Raw genomic sequence first — 18,691 nt, forward strand, 5'->3', positions numbered from 1 at the left:
ACGAATGCGGCTGAAATATGTCGACTCGAACCTCAGCATCCGGCTGAGAATCTGAACAAATACAGGCACAAACTGGAGATCAGGGTCGAAACAAATAATCGGGTTAATCGATTATTGAAAAAAATATCTTATAAGTTTGTAATAGTTTATAACCAGAGCAGTAATTAAGTCAAAATGGTACAAAAAATATACAGAGTTGGCATTTAAGAAACCTTCTTCTTCTGCTCTACCCACACTACTCAAGTTCAAATTTTCTAATAATAATAATAATATTTAATAGTTTTTAGTGGCCTTAACTTTCTTCCATATTTTGCTTTCCTATTATTAATTAAAAATAATCAGCTGTTTTGAAATAGTGGAGCTTTAGAAGTAATTCTTTAGCTTCGGATGCTTTGCTACAAGCGATCAAGTGTTGACTGAAACACTGCTGTGATGTAGCAATTTAGGCAATAAAGTAAAAAAAGAAATGTAGTCCATCCATCCATCCATCCATCCATCCATCCATCCATCCATCCATCCATCCATCCATCCATCCATCCATCCATCCATCCATCCCTCCATCCATCCATTTTCTTGCACCCTTGTCCCTCAGTGGGGTCAGGAGGTGCTGGTGCATCTCCAGCTAACGTTCCGGGTGAGAGGCGGGGTCACCTGGACAGGTCACCCTGGACAGGTCACCCTGGACAGGTCACCCTGGACAGGTCGCCAGTCTGTCGCAGGGCAACACAGAGACACACAACCATGCGCACACACACACTCACACCTAGGGGCAATTTGGAGAGGCCAATTAACCTGACAGTCATGTTTTTGGACTGTGGGAGGAAACCGGAGTACCCGGAGAAAACCCACCATGCACAGGGAGAACATGCAAACTCCATGCAGAAAGACCGGGGCCGGGAATCGAACCCAGAACCTTCTTGCTGCAAGGCAACAGCTCTACCAACTGCACCACTGTGCAGCTATGTCAGGAAATGTAATTATTTCTAATATAAAATAAGATTTTTTAAAATCTCATTAATCATTATCTGCAGCCTTATAGGATCTATTATCATCCTAATTAGAAAGAAGCAGGCTGCATGAAGCTCAGGGTGACAGTAGGAAGTAATCCCTCCTTTTAAACGGATAAAACTCTGCAGTAGAAGGACGATGTGGAGGACAGGAGACCAGGAAGGAGACTTGAAGAAACTCTGAAGTGTTGGATAGGAGTAATTAGAGTAAACAGGAAGGAAGGTTAGAAACTGTCAGCTCAAAAATGATGCTAGATTGTAAAAAAGCACCTGATAGAAACAGGAATGATGTGATGTAAGGAGCTGAAACCTTTTGAGAAATGTTAAAAGCTTCAGCTTCTAGAGTCAGCGCAGATTAACAGGAATGAAAAGATGTTTGAACTTCTGGTTATTTTCAACAAACTTTCTTTTTCTCAACTGTTTTTGCAGCAGTGATGTCTCTAAATCCTTGAAATGCCTTTAAATAGTTAAAGGTTTCCTGTAAGAGCTAGAATATTAGCTTATTTATCTCACCTTTAATCGTTCCTGCCTTACAGTTTAAAGTTAATATTTAAACACTGCTGAAGCTAAATGTCCAACAACTTCTCCACTATTATCATACCGCTCAGGTCTTCGTTTAACTGGATTGTCGAACTAAACCAGAACAAAAGTTTAAATAAAACATTAGTCTAGTGATTAATCATCCTTAGATGATTGGGAAAATAATTCAGAGTTTGCAATTCAGTTTTCCTGCTGATTCAAATTCTTAACTATGAATAATTTCAGCAAGATTTCTGCTTGTGTTGCCTTTTTCAGCGGCTCGTATTGTGCTGCCACCGTTGTATTTGTGCCAAACGACTTTCCGTTGAACAAAGAAGCCATCGTGCGACCGAATAAAGTTGAGCCATCGCATAATTAGATAATTAACTTAAATTATGGGGGGAAAAAGGGCTGAATTGAGGGTTGGATATCAGTTACGAGTGTTCGCGCTTGAACGGCACTCTGAAACGAGAGCAGGTGTTTGCTTTGTCATGACACCATCATGTCATGAAGAGAACTGATCCCATCCATTAGTCAAGTAGCTAACAGCACTCAGGCATTCAGGCAGCGCGGCGGCGGCCATTGTGTGCAATAATGCAATATCCAGAGTTGGATTTCGAGGTAATTGAGAAACGCCAGCCTGTTACAAACACCAGTCCCAGCACGGTTGTTTGCTCTCCTCCCAAAGCAAACATAGCAATTACAGCCGCTGTCAGTCACTGTCAGATGTGGCATCAGTGATCAATCCAGCTCATTGGGCTCTGGACATTAGACATGAACATATATGAAGGACTGAAGCTTCCTCCGGCTCCACAGCGGCTTCAGCGCTGCCTGCGTCTCAACTGCTCGTCCCTTCAACGTCGTTTTTACAAAAACAAACCAGGGAATGGCATAAAAAGTCCTGCAGAACTGCACTTCCCTCTGCAAAAACACAAAACATCACCAGGAATGTTTGTCTAGATTCCTGTGCAAATGTCTTAGTTCACTTGAAAGACAACAAACTAACTTACAATTAACTTTTCATCTTGATTTAAGTCAATAATTCCCTAATATTAATCTAGTTCCACAGGCAGATTTTTCCCCATGTAATAATATGTGAAATAACCTGTAAGTGGAACTTGTACTTTTCCATCAATATTAAAATATCATTGACTCAAAACAAGCTCAAAAGTTACTTTAGGGTTAATTTAGTCTGATTTACTAAAATCAGACAACACACTGGTGCATCTCAATATTGTTAAAATTGTATAAGATATAAGATAAGTTATTAACTTATCTTATAGCTAAGATAAATACTGGAAACCAGAAATCCTTGGTAGGATTTTGTGTTTTTGCAGTGAAACACGGTTGGACTTTCTTCAGGGTCGTCGTCTTCGCTTTGTGCAGGAGCCTCACCGCGCTAATATTTCCCAAACAACAGTAAATCCTCAGTCTGTGGATCAGCTTTGTGCAAATAACGGCGTATTAATTATGGATGTGGAACCTCGTCCACATTCGAGGACGGATGTCCGTGTGACTAAACGGACCCAGCTGCTCCAGAAGGTGCTGGAAGCCTCTGAGCTGTGAGAGCATCATGGATCAGGGGGCGGGAGATCAGAACCAAATGAGTTTGATCACAAGACACAGTGTCATGGACTTTTTATACCCATAATGCATCAGTAATGCTTTAATCAGGGCAGGAAGTCACAACAACCGTCGACACTTCTGTGTGTAATTCTTCAACTGTGAGTTCTCACTTTGCATTTTTGTGTTTTTATGAACCTTGAACTGCCATGTGCTTTACAAATAAACTTTATTGATTGAATATTTACTTGGGGAATTAATCAGTAATTATTTACTAATTACTATTTCCAAGAAACTTGACGAACCCTGGAGAGAAGCGCTGCTGCAGAAACCCGTCTTTATGTTGGGATCTGTTGCAAACCAATAACCAGAGGAGGGGTGTGAGGAGTGAGCAGAGCAAAGCATCATGGGAAACCTCTCCTGGCAGGAAAACGCAGCGCTCTGCAGATGGATGGACATGAGAGGATCTTAGTGTGGAGTTTTTCCTCTAAGTGCAGTTATCACAGTCTCAAACCACAAAGGAAAACAGCCGTAATAGCCCCATTCTTAACGTTACTTCACCGTCGCCTCGGTGCGTGTGCGTTCCTCTCCTCTGGCCCCGCCGCGCTCCCACACAGGCCCAGAGGCAGATCTATAACTGGGATTGGCAGTCTGGAGGGAGCCGGGGCAGGAAGAGGGCTTTGTTAGGCTAGCGGTCCCTGCCTGCGCCGCCGCCGCCGCCGCGCTCCAGCATGGGTAAAGAAACAGCTTCACACACTGACCTCAGAGCTGTTGTTTAATCACCAGGGCATTTTAATGGCTTGTCAGAGTAATGAAATATGGTTGGAGGCTACCTGGTGCAAACATTACGATAAATCCCTCTCACACAGGCCTACACAGGGCTTAATGGTTATAAATCATCACTTTGGGGAGAGAAAAATGACAGCTATTAAAATAATGAATGGGATGATTAATTTTTCACATTAAAGATTAAAAGCTATGAGAGGTATCATCAGATATTTGAGCTGCCGTAAACGTTTGAAAGTGAGAGCTTATTTCCAGCCGTCCGTTTCTCCGCTGTCACTCGGGGTCCTGCCCCCCTTCCCCAGGATCTTTTTCATCCGTTTCCTTCCACTTCTTGGCTTTGTGCGTCGACGCAGGCGTTCCTCACACCTAATTTGTGCTCTTTTAAAAGTGCTCAGAGGAAGAGCCTTGAAGAAGGCTTTCTGCTCCAGGCAGTACAGGACCCTCTCACCCGCTCTGCAGGAGCTGCTCAAGCCTCTCGCTGATATCATCTCCTTCTGCTTAGCTAATCACACCTGCAGTGGTGGGGGAAAGGAAGCTGCTCAGGTACATGTCCAGAAACAAAACTATATTATATCTGCTCCACTAAAATACACTAAAATCTGCCTGATTCTTGCCAAACTGCTGCTAGGATGGGTAGCAGCAGCTAGGTGGTGCTACATGCTCTCAATATTGAAATCTGCACAAATAAATAATCTTAGCAAGTATTTTTGTCTGGTTTCTTGTGTAAATATCTTAATATACTTGACATAAGACAACACTAACTTTTCAGCAAGATACTGGAGCTTGTTTTGGGTCAATAGCTCCTAAATAATAATGTGAAAAAGGTGCTTGGTTTCTTAAATTAAGAATGTTAAAGTAGATTATTTCACTTATAACAAAGGAGTCAAGTCGTGTCATAAGAGTAAAGATGTGGCAGTGGAAACAGTCCTGTTTTTAAATTAATATGAACTGATGAATGGACTGGACATAGCAGACATTTTGACCACCCAAAGTGTTTTACATTAGGGCTGCATTCACCCATTCACACTGACAAACACAAAACAAACATGCTAGGCTAACGCTAGCAGCAGAAATTGCTCGACTGGCCTTTCACCAAATACAAAAGAGGAATCAAACAACCGCTAAAATCATTTTTGTTTACATTTCATGAAGAAGGAGGTTTGGCTCAGTGCCTTCAGAGGTTTTTGTGTCGTTAACTTCGGTGGTTTTTGGTGCAGCGCCCCCACAGGCGAGGAGGGGAACACGTTGCTCAAAGGGTTTTGTTATTTGAAAATTAACCAAACCATCTGAAAATGTAACAAATGTTGCAACTTTGGTCACCTATCAAACAGAGTATAACTTTGTAAATTATTCAAATCCAGTTCTTGACTATAAAGTTCGTCAACTATTAATTTCTTGTAATAAAGCAAACCCACACAACCTTTTTATTTTGTTGAATCTACAATAATTTACTGATCCATTTAGCTAAATCACTGCATGTGTAGTTAGCTGAGCTGTTTTATTAACACAGTTTTGGCAAGTGAGGACTTGTGACTTGACAAACGTGGCTGACTTGTGGTGTTTTTAGGAGGGAGACGGTTTTGCTGTGCTTGAAAATCCACGTCGAACAGAGATAATGGCGGGAGCTCAGTGAGCCGGCATAAATCCCCGCGTATAGACAAACGGTGACGAGCTTTCCCTCTCCATCAGAGGGCTCCCTGGAGAAGGTGTGCTACTGCATTTATTTCCAGCGGGACTCGCTGTGTTGTTCAAACATACATCACCCAAATTGCACGGCAAAAGATTGGAGGGGAAAATCATAATTAGAACATTAATAACCATACACGTTGGAGAGCATAAGTGAGTTTTTTTTTATGATGAATGAGAATGTAAACAAAAGGCAGAAGAATAAGAGGTTCAATTAGGTATTCTGAACTGTCTCGGCTGAGACGTGAGTGCCGGCTTCTTTCACTGTAGCCCAATTATTTCTGCCCTCCCTGGCAGTGATGGCGCAGCGTGTCCGTCTGCAGCCTTTGGAGGGGGTTATTCATGACGCCTCATTGAAGTAGCGACTCAATTTGTTGACAAAGAATCGAATAAATCCTTGGTCCGCTCAGGTGGAGATACCGACTGCATCATGTGAGATTCAGCTGGTTCTTCGCCTCTTCATGTTGCGTTCGTGTTCTCCGTGTTGGTGAGAGAGGACGGCCGCCCACGCCTCCTTCATGTTCCTCCAGTTCCCTCTTCTCCGTCTGCTAATGATCCAGGGACGCCAAATAAAGGGCCGCAGAAACAAAATGTCCACCGCAGTTGGCCCGCTTTTATCTCAACCCTCCCCTCTCGAATCAATTCTGACATTTCATTCTGCCCTCATAGAAGGTAATGGTGCATTCAGAGGTTGTTACCGATAATGTTGAGATGGTATTGCTTGGTTTCATTGGACAGACCGGCTGTAACCCCGGCTGCAGGATGGCTTCGCCTCGTCCTCCTCCCTCCTCTGCACCGTCACTTCAATCGCTCCAACTCTCTGATGTTCACTGGCTCAAATATCTCTTTTGGCGAGACGCTTTTTTTCTCGTTTTCTCCTAACAAGTAACCAACCAGTGTTTGTATTTTCCTCCCACTCTGGTGTTCACACAACTTGAAGTGAAAACACCCTTTTAAGTCAGCTAGTCAATATGCTGTTTCTAATATATTATTTACTGCCTATGGGCTGTATATATATATCAGAATGCGCTCAACTACTGTTTCGGTTTGCAGTCATAATCATGTAGAGGAAAATCACAGAGCCAGATGTCTGGCCCTCGTTTTACAGCATTTATGTTTTCCTCTGAGTTTATGTAAAATTCATCCTTCTCTGTTTTTTATTCCCCCGTTTTCACCGACTCAACAATTAGTCAATTCCCAATCAACAAGAGAAAAGAAATTGCTTTTAATTACTTTTGATAAATGACAAATTGTGTTGGCATGGCTCCCTGCGAATGCTTAATCAGGTGCTGGGCGGGGTAGCGAGGCGGGAACCGGAGCAGGGATTTCTGCTGGGATGAAATCAATGCGCTCTCTCTGCGGTTCACCGGCTGGGCTGCTGGGCAACAGCCAACCTGAGGCCTGCGAAGATCCACCAGTCAGCAGAAAAGCTCCGGCTTTATGGGAACAGTCACAAACGGAGGCAAAAACATGCAGCAACACTCGGATATATGCGCCTGCTATAAGGGCGCTGCTGCACAAACGCACTTTCAGTCTGAGTTACTCCAGTTACAAATGCTCTTACTTAAAGGCAGGAAAAGCACTTTAAATGTGTTGGAAATTAAATAATAGCTGTTGAGATCTCTAAATTCAGAGAAACACGTCAGCCGAGCTTAAGCAACGCAGCAGTAAGTGCTGGGATAAACAACGAGGCTCTCTGGGGAAACGTGGATGTGAGAAACTCCCTAAAGACAACAAACCCTCATCGGCTTTTCTCCCACCTCGGATCTGCTGCAGCGCAGCAACACGGAGGCTGTTAGGTTCGTCAAATAAAATCAAGTTTCCTGTGGTTCAAATCACAGATAACAGGCTCTGCAACAATACTTCTCTCCTGGCTTTGACTCGGGTTTTCTTCTGTAGGCGTTTCTGCTGCAATTGATGCTTTTTTTATGAAAAAAAAAAACACAGAGACTGTATTCAGGACATGAGCAAGTTGCAGGATTAAATGTGAAAGGCAGCGTTCCTGCAGAAAAACATCCAAATATTTACTGTAGATAATCAGGAGCAGCAAACATTCTAAAACCCAAGAAATGTTTTTTTGTTTTCAGTTAAACTCCAAACCAAATGTTTTACTTCTCAGTTTGCAATTTAATAATTTCCCTCAACCGCCTATTAATACTTGCCCACCTCAAAAATGCACGTAATTTTATATGTTAATAGTTCAAACTCCAGATAAACCTGAACAGGTGTTGATACGCGTCATGGAAAGACAGCATCTACATTCTCCTTTGATCTCTCAGCCAATCGGTGTCGAGGAAAAGGAACGCAGCGTCTGGATTGGCTGCTCTGCAGACACCAGCCAATAGCGTGTGAAGTAGCATCGCATTTAGGAATTTAATCTGAAACAATCAATCAGTTTAATCAATTATTGAAGTAATTGACAACAAATGATTTTAATTGATTGATCGTTAACTGGAGAACACACACTCAGAGTTGAGCCAAACCCATAAAGAAAATGTATTTAAGGATGAAAAACATTTTTTTTATCTGTAAATCTGTTTTACCCAAAACAGATTTATTTAGTTATTTAGTTATTTTAGCTTCACCTGGTTCAAATTTTACAAAAAACAAAAATGTATGAAACACTTTTGATATCCAATTATTAATTAAAAATAATCAGCATGTTAGTCCTACATTGTGCTGATGTGTTTTTAGCAGCAAAATCTTTATTTTCTTTTTTTGAAAAGAAAATGGATTATTAGTTTATTTGCAAACCAAACACCTGAGCTGATCTCCTCACTGATGCTAAATTCAGCTTTTAAGGCAGAATTAACCAAACTAACAAATAAAACTTTAAGGATATGTGAGAACAACTTTCTAGGTGTTGTATTTATTTGGACTTATTATTGATTTCTTTCCCCTTTCCTGTGTTTTGCAGGTTCTTCAGCACCTTTGGCAGCAGCAGCGAGTCGTGTGACCCCGCTCCAGGCCGACCGGCTTCACCTGTACATGGAGACCCCCAGCTGGGCAGGTCAGACTCCGTAAACATGGTCCTGTTTGTTCGCCGCGCTGAGAAAACGTCCCACATCCAGACACCAGGCTGGAGAGTTTCTGTTCTTACACATACGGCTGACAGGTTTCGGTAAAATAAATCAAACCTGATCTGCAGCTTTGAAACCAAAAACGTTTAGAAAATGTGGCATTTTAAAGATTAAAAGTTTTACTGCGGATTTATGGGGGCTGTGGGAACAAATTTTAGTTTAGAATTGGTTTAAGGAACAAGGAAATTGCTTCTGTTTAAGAAAGAAACACAATGAGGTAATAACTACTAGGACAAGATGGTGGTAAAAACCGCGTCTGTTCTGTCGGAGGAACCTTGATTTGATGAACCAAACAAGTTTCTTCTGGTTGTGCAGAAAAAAAGAGACATTTTTAATGTTTTCTCTTTTCTTCGTCCTCCTTCAGCATTTTAAGGCTTTAAAATTTTTAGAGCAGCTCAACTCTGTCAGGCATAAAAGACAGATGTCAGTGTTGTGCAGCTTATATAGAGGTAATTTATCTGCAGCTTCTCCTCTCGACAATAATGAGACGGAACATTGAAATCACTGTGGACATGCTGCAAGTGTTTCTGCTGTTTTTGTGTTTCCTTTTAACAGCCTCCACTTTGCTCCGGACACTAAATCCTCCAAAACAAACCGATTACATGCATCCGTACAGCTTTTATCCCCTCAGATCTGCTGTGGGTTTTTTATTTTACTCTTTTCTTGCACTTATTGTTCAGTTGGAAACAATTGCAGGCGAAACGGCGCACTCCGTTGGGCTTAAAACATTTGGAAAGAAGGTGAAAGGAGTGAACTGGGTGTGAACAGCAGTAGAAATGCTGCAAGCTGATCTCGGGTGGGTCACTCAGGCGATGTGTTTTATTTGTGCTTGAACCATGAAAGAAGGTGGAAATATTTATAAATTATGCATAAAAATGTAAATATTGATCGAATCTTGCAAGTTTTTTTTTCTCACTGATTTATAAAAACAAAACAAAGATGTACATGGAGAAGCGGTGTGAATTTTGTATGAATGATACAGTTAGAGCAGAAGGTAAAGACAGAAAGTGTGTGAGCTGCCGTTGTGTTCAGCTGCTCCGGGACCAGAGCTGCAGCTGCTGCTTCGCATGTGGTTTCCGCATGTCGTGCAAAGCACAGATTCGCTTCTTTCCTCTGATTTACAGAGGCTGAAAACACAAAACGGTCCAGTTAAATCACGCTGATCTCCTTTAATGCTCTGTTTAATATTACATGCTTATCTATAATTGCAGATATTTCACTTTGGACTTTATTTACACATCTGTGTGACCGTTAAATAAAACAAGTGCGTCCTGTTTCAGTTCCTGCGTTCACATACAATAAAAACAAATCTAGATTTTACCGCTTATTTAAATTGGACTTGAAGTTTACACAAACAGCAGATTCTTCACTGCCATTATTTATTAAAGAAAGATGGAAAAGCTTTGTGAGAGAATCCAGGTTTTCTTTCTGCTTCCACAGATCAGATTAGAGGAAATATCATCTGATCAAATTAACCGATTGGTTAAAAAATGACTAGATCCACTGGCAGATTAGGGTTAGATGGGAAAAATCTAATTTTATAAGTGAAATAACCTGCTAGTACTTTTTTAAAATCAGTATTGATGACTTAAAGCTCCTGTGTCCTCCTGAAAAGTTTCTTTTGAAGTTTTGTCTTATTTCAAGTGAACTAAAATATTTGCATTAGACACGAGACAGAAACACTTGGTACAATTTTGAGTTTTTGCAGTGTGAAATCGACCATCGTGTTTTGTTTTGTCCACATTCATAATCAAAATGAGTAAAGAACACAGATCAGTCAGCACAGTGGTGGAGGAGTGATGCTGTGGACCAGAAACTTCTCCATATCCAAGAGCTGAACTTGGTTTAAAGCTTTGTAAAAATAAAGAATTTGCCCCCAATATGTTTTTATCTTTGTTTAATAAAAATGATTTAAATATATATATTTTTATTTTAGAAGCTACTAAAGACCAGATGAGGTTGATTCTGTCCTGACACCCAAAACTTTTACATTTAAACGTCTTTTTCCTACGGAGCCCCTAAGGGGACATGGAGGAAAAAAAAACAAAAGGAAAGAAATCCCGACTTATTATCTCGAGATCCCGACTTTCGAGATAATAAGTCGGGATTTATTTCCTTTTGTTTTTTTCTCCATGTCCCCTTAGGGGCTCCGTATTTTCCAGCTTTGCCCTCCGTTAGGCCCAGATTGTCTCAGTTCTCATCACAACATTTGGTTTTGGGTTTAATTCCCAGATTCCTGTCAGTTTATATGAAGCTTTTTTTCCTCATATTGATGCTTTTTGTCCTTTTTCTCACCTGGCCTCCCCCAAAGAAGCCGATCACTGCAGACTCTGAGTTAACGACTTCACGCCCTTTCGGCGTTGAAGCACTCTCTGTGTGATAAAGTCTGCATGTATGCACGCCTTACGCCCCCCCATCCGGCCATATTGTGCTAATGTGTGCTGGTTAAGTAGTGCAAGACTAGAAAAAGACTCTTATCCATATGCCTGAGAGCCGGGGAGTCGGCGTTGATCTCTCCCCAGATGGAGGCCTCTGCCTCCCCGCCCATCCTCGGCGGAGCCATAGAGCAGGTGGCAATGAGGATCAATGGGCCTCCACCATTACCTCCTCTCCACTTCGCGTCTCCAGTGGCGTTTCCAGGGGGGGGGCCCGCGGGGGCGCGCGCCGAGTCTCGCCAGAAGAAATAGGGACGTTTCCATTAGTGTAATTGCTGCGGTATAGTTCTATATTACTGCCGTGATCACCGCTGTGGCTTGGTAATGATGGACCTCCCGTGACCCCCGTGTAAAGCTGGTGGGTGTTATGTCTCCCCCGTCGACGCCCATCGAGACTGCGGCTGGCGTAGGCGGCCGGTCGGACGTTACGCCGTGGAGAAAACAGACGGATCAACAACCAAAGGAAGGAAAAAAGAGACGACGGTCATCAAATATCTCTAGTCCCGTCTGAACGCTGCAAAAAGTATCTTTGGTTTAGTTTCTAGCACAAATAACAACAAAACCAACTTACATGTTGCTTTTCAGCAAGAAACAGGAGCTTTTTAAAGTTAATAATTCCTTAATATTAATGAAAAACACTATTTCCACTGGCAGATTATTTCATTTACAACAAGACATTTATGTCCTTTTAATGAATAAAATAATCCCCAACATAGCAAAAGTAATTTTGTCCAATTTCTAATTCAAATAACTTACAAGTAACTTTTGAACAACACATAGGAGCTTTGTTTAAGTCAGTAATTCATTAATATTGATGAAACGTACCAGTTCAACTGGCTGATTAATCCAGTTATAATCTGAGAAAAATGTCTTCTGATAACTAAAATCATCTGTGGAACTTTTTCAGAAATGTTAAAGAATTATTGAGCTAAAATAAACTCCAATAGCTTCTTGACAAGTTACTTGTTTTGTCTTATTTCAGCTGAACTGAGATATTTACAGCAGAACAAATACTTTGTACAGTTTTGTGTTTTTGCAGTGTGAAGCAGGAGATTAATTTATAACGAGGCATTTTCCCCATAAGTGAAACAATCTGCCTGTGGAACAAATACTTTTTTTTTATTGATTCACAACTCCTTTCTCAGAAGTTACTTGTTTGTTAGTTTACTAAGTTTATTGCACTACAAACTAGACCAAAAATACTTGGTAATATTTGATGTTTTTGCAGTGAAGTTCGTTTGCTCAGCTAAAACAAAACGGCGCCGATTTGCAATAATTAGCGGTGAGAAATGTTTGTATAATCATGATGTAATAAAAACGGTTGGACAGAGTTTTTCCAGCCTCGTCCGACGAACCTCCTGGACTCACTAACTGGTAATTACTTCCCAGCATCCCCCTCTTACTCCGACTTTGTTCAGAGGAAAATGAAGGCGAGTTCTGCTCGTTTCAAGACGATGCGATTGGATATTATTCCTGGTACAGTAGGAGGTTCGCTCCTCCGTCGGCGATTACACGAGACGTCTTCCATCAGCGAGCAGATGAGGTGAGGAATATAATGAATTCATTTACCCTCCAACGCTCTGCCTTTCTTCCTTCTGTTTATTATATCCCATTTGCATACGGATCGGAAAATTCAAAAAGCTCAGCGCTGGACTAATCGGCTCTGAATATTTCACGGCGGACCTGTAGCTCTCCCTACAGGTCAGCACATAAAAGCTGCTTCCTGTTTGTGGATTTGCTTTCAAACAGCCAAACTGTTCCTGATTACCTCGCCTCTTATTCCACGGAAGGGGGAAAATCCTTGACCGTGATTCCTTGGTTGCTTTTTTACATTTTCTTTTTTACAGGTGTGGGTATTGATCTTTTGCCTTTGCTGCAGGGGAGTGTGTTCACTTAAAAGGCCCGCTGATGTAGCAGAGCTTATTAAACAAATAGACCGGAGAACAAGGCCACAATCGCTTTGAATCATGAAGGAGGCTGCCCGTCTTAAAGCACCGCTGTATCAAATATGAAACGCTCTGCTAACAAGGTGTGTAATCTATTTCTAATCAGATCATATTTTATGAAACAAGGAGAAGCTTGAACTTAAGTAAGAGAGAGAGATGGAGATTCGGAGGCGGGGGCGGGGCCGGCTTGTATTTTGAGATTGGATGTGACGGCCAGGGACCATGACTTGATTTTACATGCATGGCTCTATAATGAAGCCATGCCAAATGGTCAGTAATGGTTAAGTTTAGGGGGAGCCGGAGCCTAGCTGTAATGGGAGGCTAATTCGGGGCCCTTGCCGCCTTGACAGGCTGCAGAGCACAGCTGGAATATGGAGAAGGATGGAAGCTGGAGGCTCTGGGGCTGCAGTAAAGGTCTGTATTTGTCTGCAAATTGCCAGTTTGCCTGAGGATATAACAGGGTCAAGTGTAGCGTAGCATATTTTGTGTTCACAGACTGTTGCAGATATAAATACAATCTAGAAACAGTCTCAGTCAGACACAGAGGCCAGCTAACTCCCTCAAATCAAGTGTTGTGCGGGAGTGACTTCATGTTGTCATTGCCATTCAGGCCATGATCCTTTTTATATATATCTTTATGCTGGCCGGGTTCATAGGCGAGTGTTTTCAATCTCTTCTTTTTTTTCCTTCTTGTGCCATAAATTGTTTCAGATCCGGTGACACTGGGCCTGGTTATGAATACATGAATAGAAATATAGACTCCTCTCAGACCCCAGGTTGAACCTCTGGTCACAGCAAGTAATGGAGAAAAGCATTTTTAATGTTTGTGGAGAAAAAAGATCAGATGCAGCTTTAATTATTGTTTTTCTCTGAACTGGGACGTTCCCACTGTTCCCACTGGTGGACAACTGGTTTCTGTTTGAAAGTGGAATAACCACACATCTGGGATTTGTAAAGTTGAATCTGAACAAGCCGCAATACTTTAATGTTTGAGACATTTTATTATAAAGAACTGAATAAAAAATTGGGAAAAAACTGTCATACCCACCCTAAAGCACGGCAGTGGCAGCGTGGTGCTTGGATCTTGTTTAGAAATGTTCACCTAGAAGTTAAATTGTTGATTACACCAACCTAAAAATCTTTTTTTTTTATTGTTTTTGTTGTATTTCTAGCAGCTGGTCTTAAACTTTTCGGGTCACAAAGCTTTGAGTCTTCATATTTTAATTAGAATTGCAAATTTTTTTTTTTACCTGCTTTTTACTAAAAAATAATATAATAAAAAGCAAAAACCTGGATGAACACTTTGTGCTGCATCTCACATTTTCCATTTTAATATTCTAACTTTGTCTTTTTCGGAGGGTTTTTGTTATTAAATCACAACCTGAACTGGAAAATTAAATCAACTGTGATCAAATATCGCAAATATTTATTTTAATTTGCAACTTTCAGGAAATATTTCTGTCAATAATGACTTATTAGTCTTGATTCATAGACTTTTTAAAACTCAAATCTGTTTATTTTTAGTCAAAATTGAGACATAAAACCACTGAAAAGAGCCGACTGCTCTTTTCCCTCATTGTTCATCTTTGTCTGAAATACTTAAAATAGATCAACAGAAACAAAATGCTGATTTAGTAAATCAGTTTCAGTTGAAGCTGGACTGTCTGTGTTTATGTAACTTTTAATCTTGGCCTGTTTCTTTAAGTCCATGTTTCATGTATAAGTTATATGAAAAGCTCTCTGCTGGTCTGGCAATTTATTCTGACTTTTATCTTTTATGATATTGCAAAAGAGTCTGAAAGTATGAAGGCTTCTCCATCCTCAAAACCTAATTCGATAATCTGGATTTACTAATACGGATTTGAAAAAATATATATATATGTTATTTAAACCTGTATAATCTGAGAGAAAATCCAGCATATATTCAAACTTCTGCTGGTAATTTGTTCAGGTCATTTCGCCTGGAAAAAAAAAATCAAATAAGTCGATAAAAGGCAGGAATGAACGATTTTATGGGAGTTGGAAGATAAATGTTGTCCGGAGTGACACCTAGTGGCAAACCTGCAGATTACAACTTAATTTTTTGCGAGTTGAGAAAAATGTATTCAGTATCAAAGTTTGGTTAAATGTTGTAAAGATGCACAACACATCATTAACTCAGCAACATCATTATTTAGAAGCCGTCCTGCATTCAGAGCATGAACAAACAGTTTTATATTCCAGGCTACATCCACCAAATGTCAGCGCACATTGCTAAAGTACATGCTTAATTTGCTTCTTAAATGTAAAGATCAGTCGTTCCCCTACATGTAAGGAAGAAAACAACATAAATTAGACTCTTCTTCTCTGTTCCAGTTGATATGTATGAATAAGATTAGAGAAATCAATCTCTGCAGCACAAAAAGAAGCCGCGCTACACAAAAGAGTCAGAGACAATAATGCAAATTGCAACATTTAGTTTTTAATGGTGCTCTGGTGGAGGCTACAGCTTCACATTGTTCAGCCCTGATGATGCATCCTGGGCCCTTCTGCTGCTGCTGCTAGCACCGGGGTGATGAGGGGAAAACGAGAGGAAGAGGAGGAGAAAGGAGGAAGGATGCCTGCGTCTTTAAAAGGTAGATGGAGTGAGGGAGCGGGGCGGACGGGTGGCTGGCAGGATTGTGCTGACGGCAGGGCTTTGGTTCAGAGCATGCCCATTAGAGGGAGCCATAAATCCTGGGCTCTCTGGGCCGGGCTGTGTCAGCAGTCCACTGAATGAATTGATTTTAAACGCCACTGGAAAAAAAAGAGAAAGTGCAAGAGAGAGAGAAGGAGAGAGGGAGAAATGGGAGGGAGAGTGACTATTTAATTCACCCTCCGCCAGAAGCCCACAACCCGTTCCACCCCGCTTCTCAATTCAGGACTGTCGCTGAAAAGGGGGAGGAGGGAAGTCTGGAAACACTGAAACTGTCACCAACAACAGGCCCACGGCTACACGGCCCCCACGCGTTTGATTTAAACAGGACGGAAACACACAAACCAAATACATAATCTCAAATTCCATACAGCATTTGTTCTTCCACCGCTCTAATTTTTCCTCTCAGCCCTCTCTTTTTTTATATCTCCACAAGAGAAATGAGACATATCGTAAAGAAGAGGGGGGTGGGAGGGAGGGGGGGGAAGCCGCAGCTGCATTTGAAATTCAAATGTGTTGGATTTTGAAATTGATGTATGTGTTTATTCATTTACGAGCAGCATCCATGTGTGCATGCATTTATATATTATCAGCAGCAATGAAACGCTGCAGAGAGGGTCTTGTTGCCCATCTTTCTCCTCCATGTGCCCCCTCGTCTTTTGTCTCCTCCAAGCTGCAGTTGCTGTTTTTCTTCTGCGTCGCGAGGAACATGTCAGCGAAGACGCGCGCTGTAAATCGCACACGAGGGCCGGCGTCGCCGTGTCGTCCCGTTTTATATGTAAACACATTTACCATGTGTGCAAACTTTCAACCGCATCCGTCTGGGCAGACCTGTTGGAGTGTCAGCAGGCGGGATGGCGGCGGCGTCGCCGCGGCGACGACGTGCAGGCAGGTGACATCCTGCAAGCCTCCAGCGCTGGTAGAAAAGGAGAAGCTGCTGCAGATCCAATCAATATCATTATATTAATAAATATGCAAAACTCCTCTGAGATAATAATCACTTTGAAGTCGACCCTGTGCCGCCTAAACTAGGGGATAGTTTTGATCATTAAGCACAAGTAATGAATTAGGATTGTAAGTTGTCAAGGATTTATTACACTTCCTCTGCCTGAGTGCTCCAGAGGAAGCGGCACACTTAATTTAACCAACTTTCACATGCAAACGTGTTGTTTTTATCTGTTTTTTGTTGGTTTTTTTAGAGAAAAACTTGACAACAAACCAGACGGATGAAGGCAACGGCTAATCCTTTTAGATCTAATTAAATGAAATTTATCCTCTCGCTTTAGGTGGTCGATTGATGTTCTAAACTTTAATTTACCTCTTATTTTATCCACAATCGTATCGGCCTTCAGTGGGACGTGTAATTCTTAAAATTTGGGAGGGAAAAAAAGACGTTTACCTTCAACCATGTCAGAAATGGAAACTGTTATTGTTGAACTTAAGAAAAAAGTTCCCAAACTATTTAAATCGGGGGTCAAAGTGTGGTTTGTGACCGCTGCACTAATTACGTTCTGAACTTTACATGTTTTGTACAACACAAAGTGCCCGTCTTCTGATGTAATGCACAAATAAAACGTGATTTTTATTTGTAATACACTCATAAAAATCATGTTTTTATTGCTGATTAACAGACTAAATCTTTTCAGATTTCTTCAATCAAGCCCAAAATAAATTAATTTATTTTCTTTCTTTCTTTGAAAATTATAAAAAGTGATTTATTGACGTCGTCATTTCAATGCTGAAGATGCTCAGAAATCTCTGCTGCTCTTCAGATTGAAGGAAACTGAAGTCAGACTGGAGGCGTGGGACTCATTTCATGTGGTTGTCATGGTTACAGCAGAGGCAGCAGTATGGGTTTCGTGAAGGGAAATTAGTTTTCCGCAGCTTTAAGATTGAACGGTTGAATTTTTTGTTTTCAAAACTTACACAAAATATAAACTTGCAATAGTTACCAAGACTCTGTGATATATGGTCAGGAGTTCAGTAATACGGCTATCCCGTCGCGCACAACTCTTTATTTTGTAATTTATTGCAAACTCCTCAAAACGTGTTCAGTCCAGGAAAAACAACAAAGTGATAAAAATGTAGACTTTATTCATGGTCAAAGTGAGGAGAAGAAAAGCACCTAAACCAAATTTATTACAGAAGTAGACAATTAAGAGATGATGATGATTAATGTGTTAACTAAATCGTTACAGAGACATAAAAATAAAAGCACTTCCTGTTTCAAAAAAAAAAGTTCAGCCATTTTAAAATCCAGTGTTTTTCATATTGTGAGCTTATATACATGAGTTTGTTATGACTGATAAAACAACAGTGTCTTCAGTCAGAGGCTTCTTCAGAGTAGCTGTGACACTGACCTCTACAGGAGATCCTTCCTGCTCACAGCCATCAACATCATCATCAAGTCTCTGAAGAAACTTGAATTATATGAATCAGAACATTTAATTTCCCTTTGGGATGAATGAAGTACTGTTGGATTGAATTTTATTATTATTATTATTATTATTATTATTATTATTATTATTATTATTATTATTATTATTATTGACACAGGTATTAGTTTCTTAAACACAATGTTCTAGAACTGGTTTAATTAAAACCTTGATTGACATGGGGTGTACTTACTTTTTTACAATGGTTGTTTATGGAACAGAGCAGACTTGGTGTTAGAACAAACCAATAAATTATAACATTTTAAAAGGACTTACTTTAATACAGAGATCTAATTAAAATGAAACACAGGCAGATACTTGTTTTTGTATATTTAGTGGTTGCCTTGACAACGGCTTGTTGTTGTCGTGTCCTCATTTGACTTTTCTTAGCATCTGCCGTAAAAACATTTGATCACCAGTCGTAGCCGGTAAAAACCCAGATTAAACATTTATTAACAAATCAGGTGAGAAACAGAATTTATTGGACTTATTTTGGATTTTAAAGTTGGATCCTTAAGCTTCTCCCTAATCGGCAGACATTAAAAGTTTCACCAGATCGT

The 18,691-nt window shown here is 40.7% G+C and overlaps 1 protein-coding gene across 13 annotated transcripts in view; it reads left to right on the top strand.

Annotated features, from left to right (window-relative positions):
- rbfox3a (RNA binding fox-1 homolog 3a) overlaps positions 1 to 18,691 on the top strand; it is a 553,126-nt gene that overhangs the window by 296,472 nt on the left and 237,963 nt on the right. For all 13 annotated transcript variants that reach the window (XM_017306231.1, XM_017306232.1, XM_017306224.1 and 10 more), the window contains one exon: positions 8,479 to 8,571. In XM_017306231.1, coding sequence (XP_017161720.1) covers positions 8,550 to 8,571 — 22 coding nt within the window. In that variant the 5' untranslated portion in view covers positions 8,479 to 8,549. The remainder of the gene's footprint in view (positions 1 to 8,478; positions 8,572 to 18,691) is intronic.

Source organism: Poecilia reticulata, linkage group LG8 (assembly GCF_000633615.1).
Source record: "Poecilia reticulata strain Guanapo linkage group LG8, Guppy_female_1.0+MT, whole genome shotgun sequence".
NCBI classification, from domain to species: Eukaryota; Metazoa; Chordata; class Actinopteri; order Cyprinodontiformes; family Poeciliidae; genus Poecilia; species Poecilia reticulata.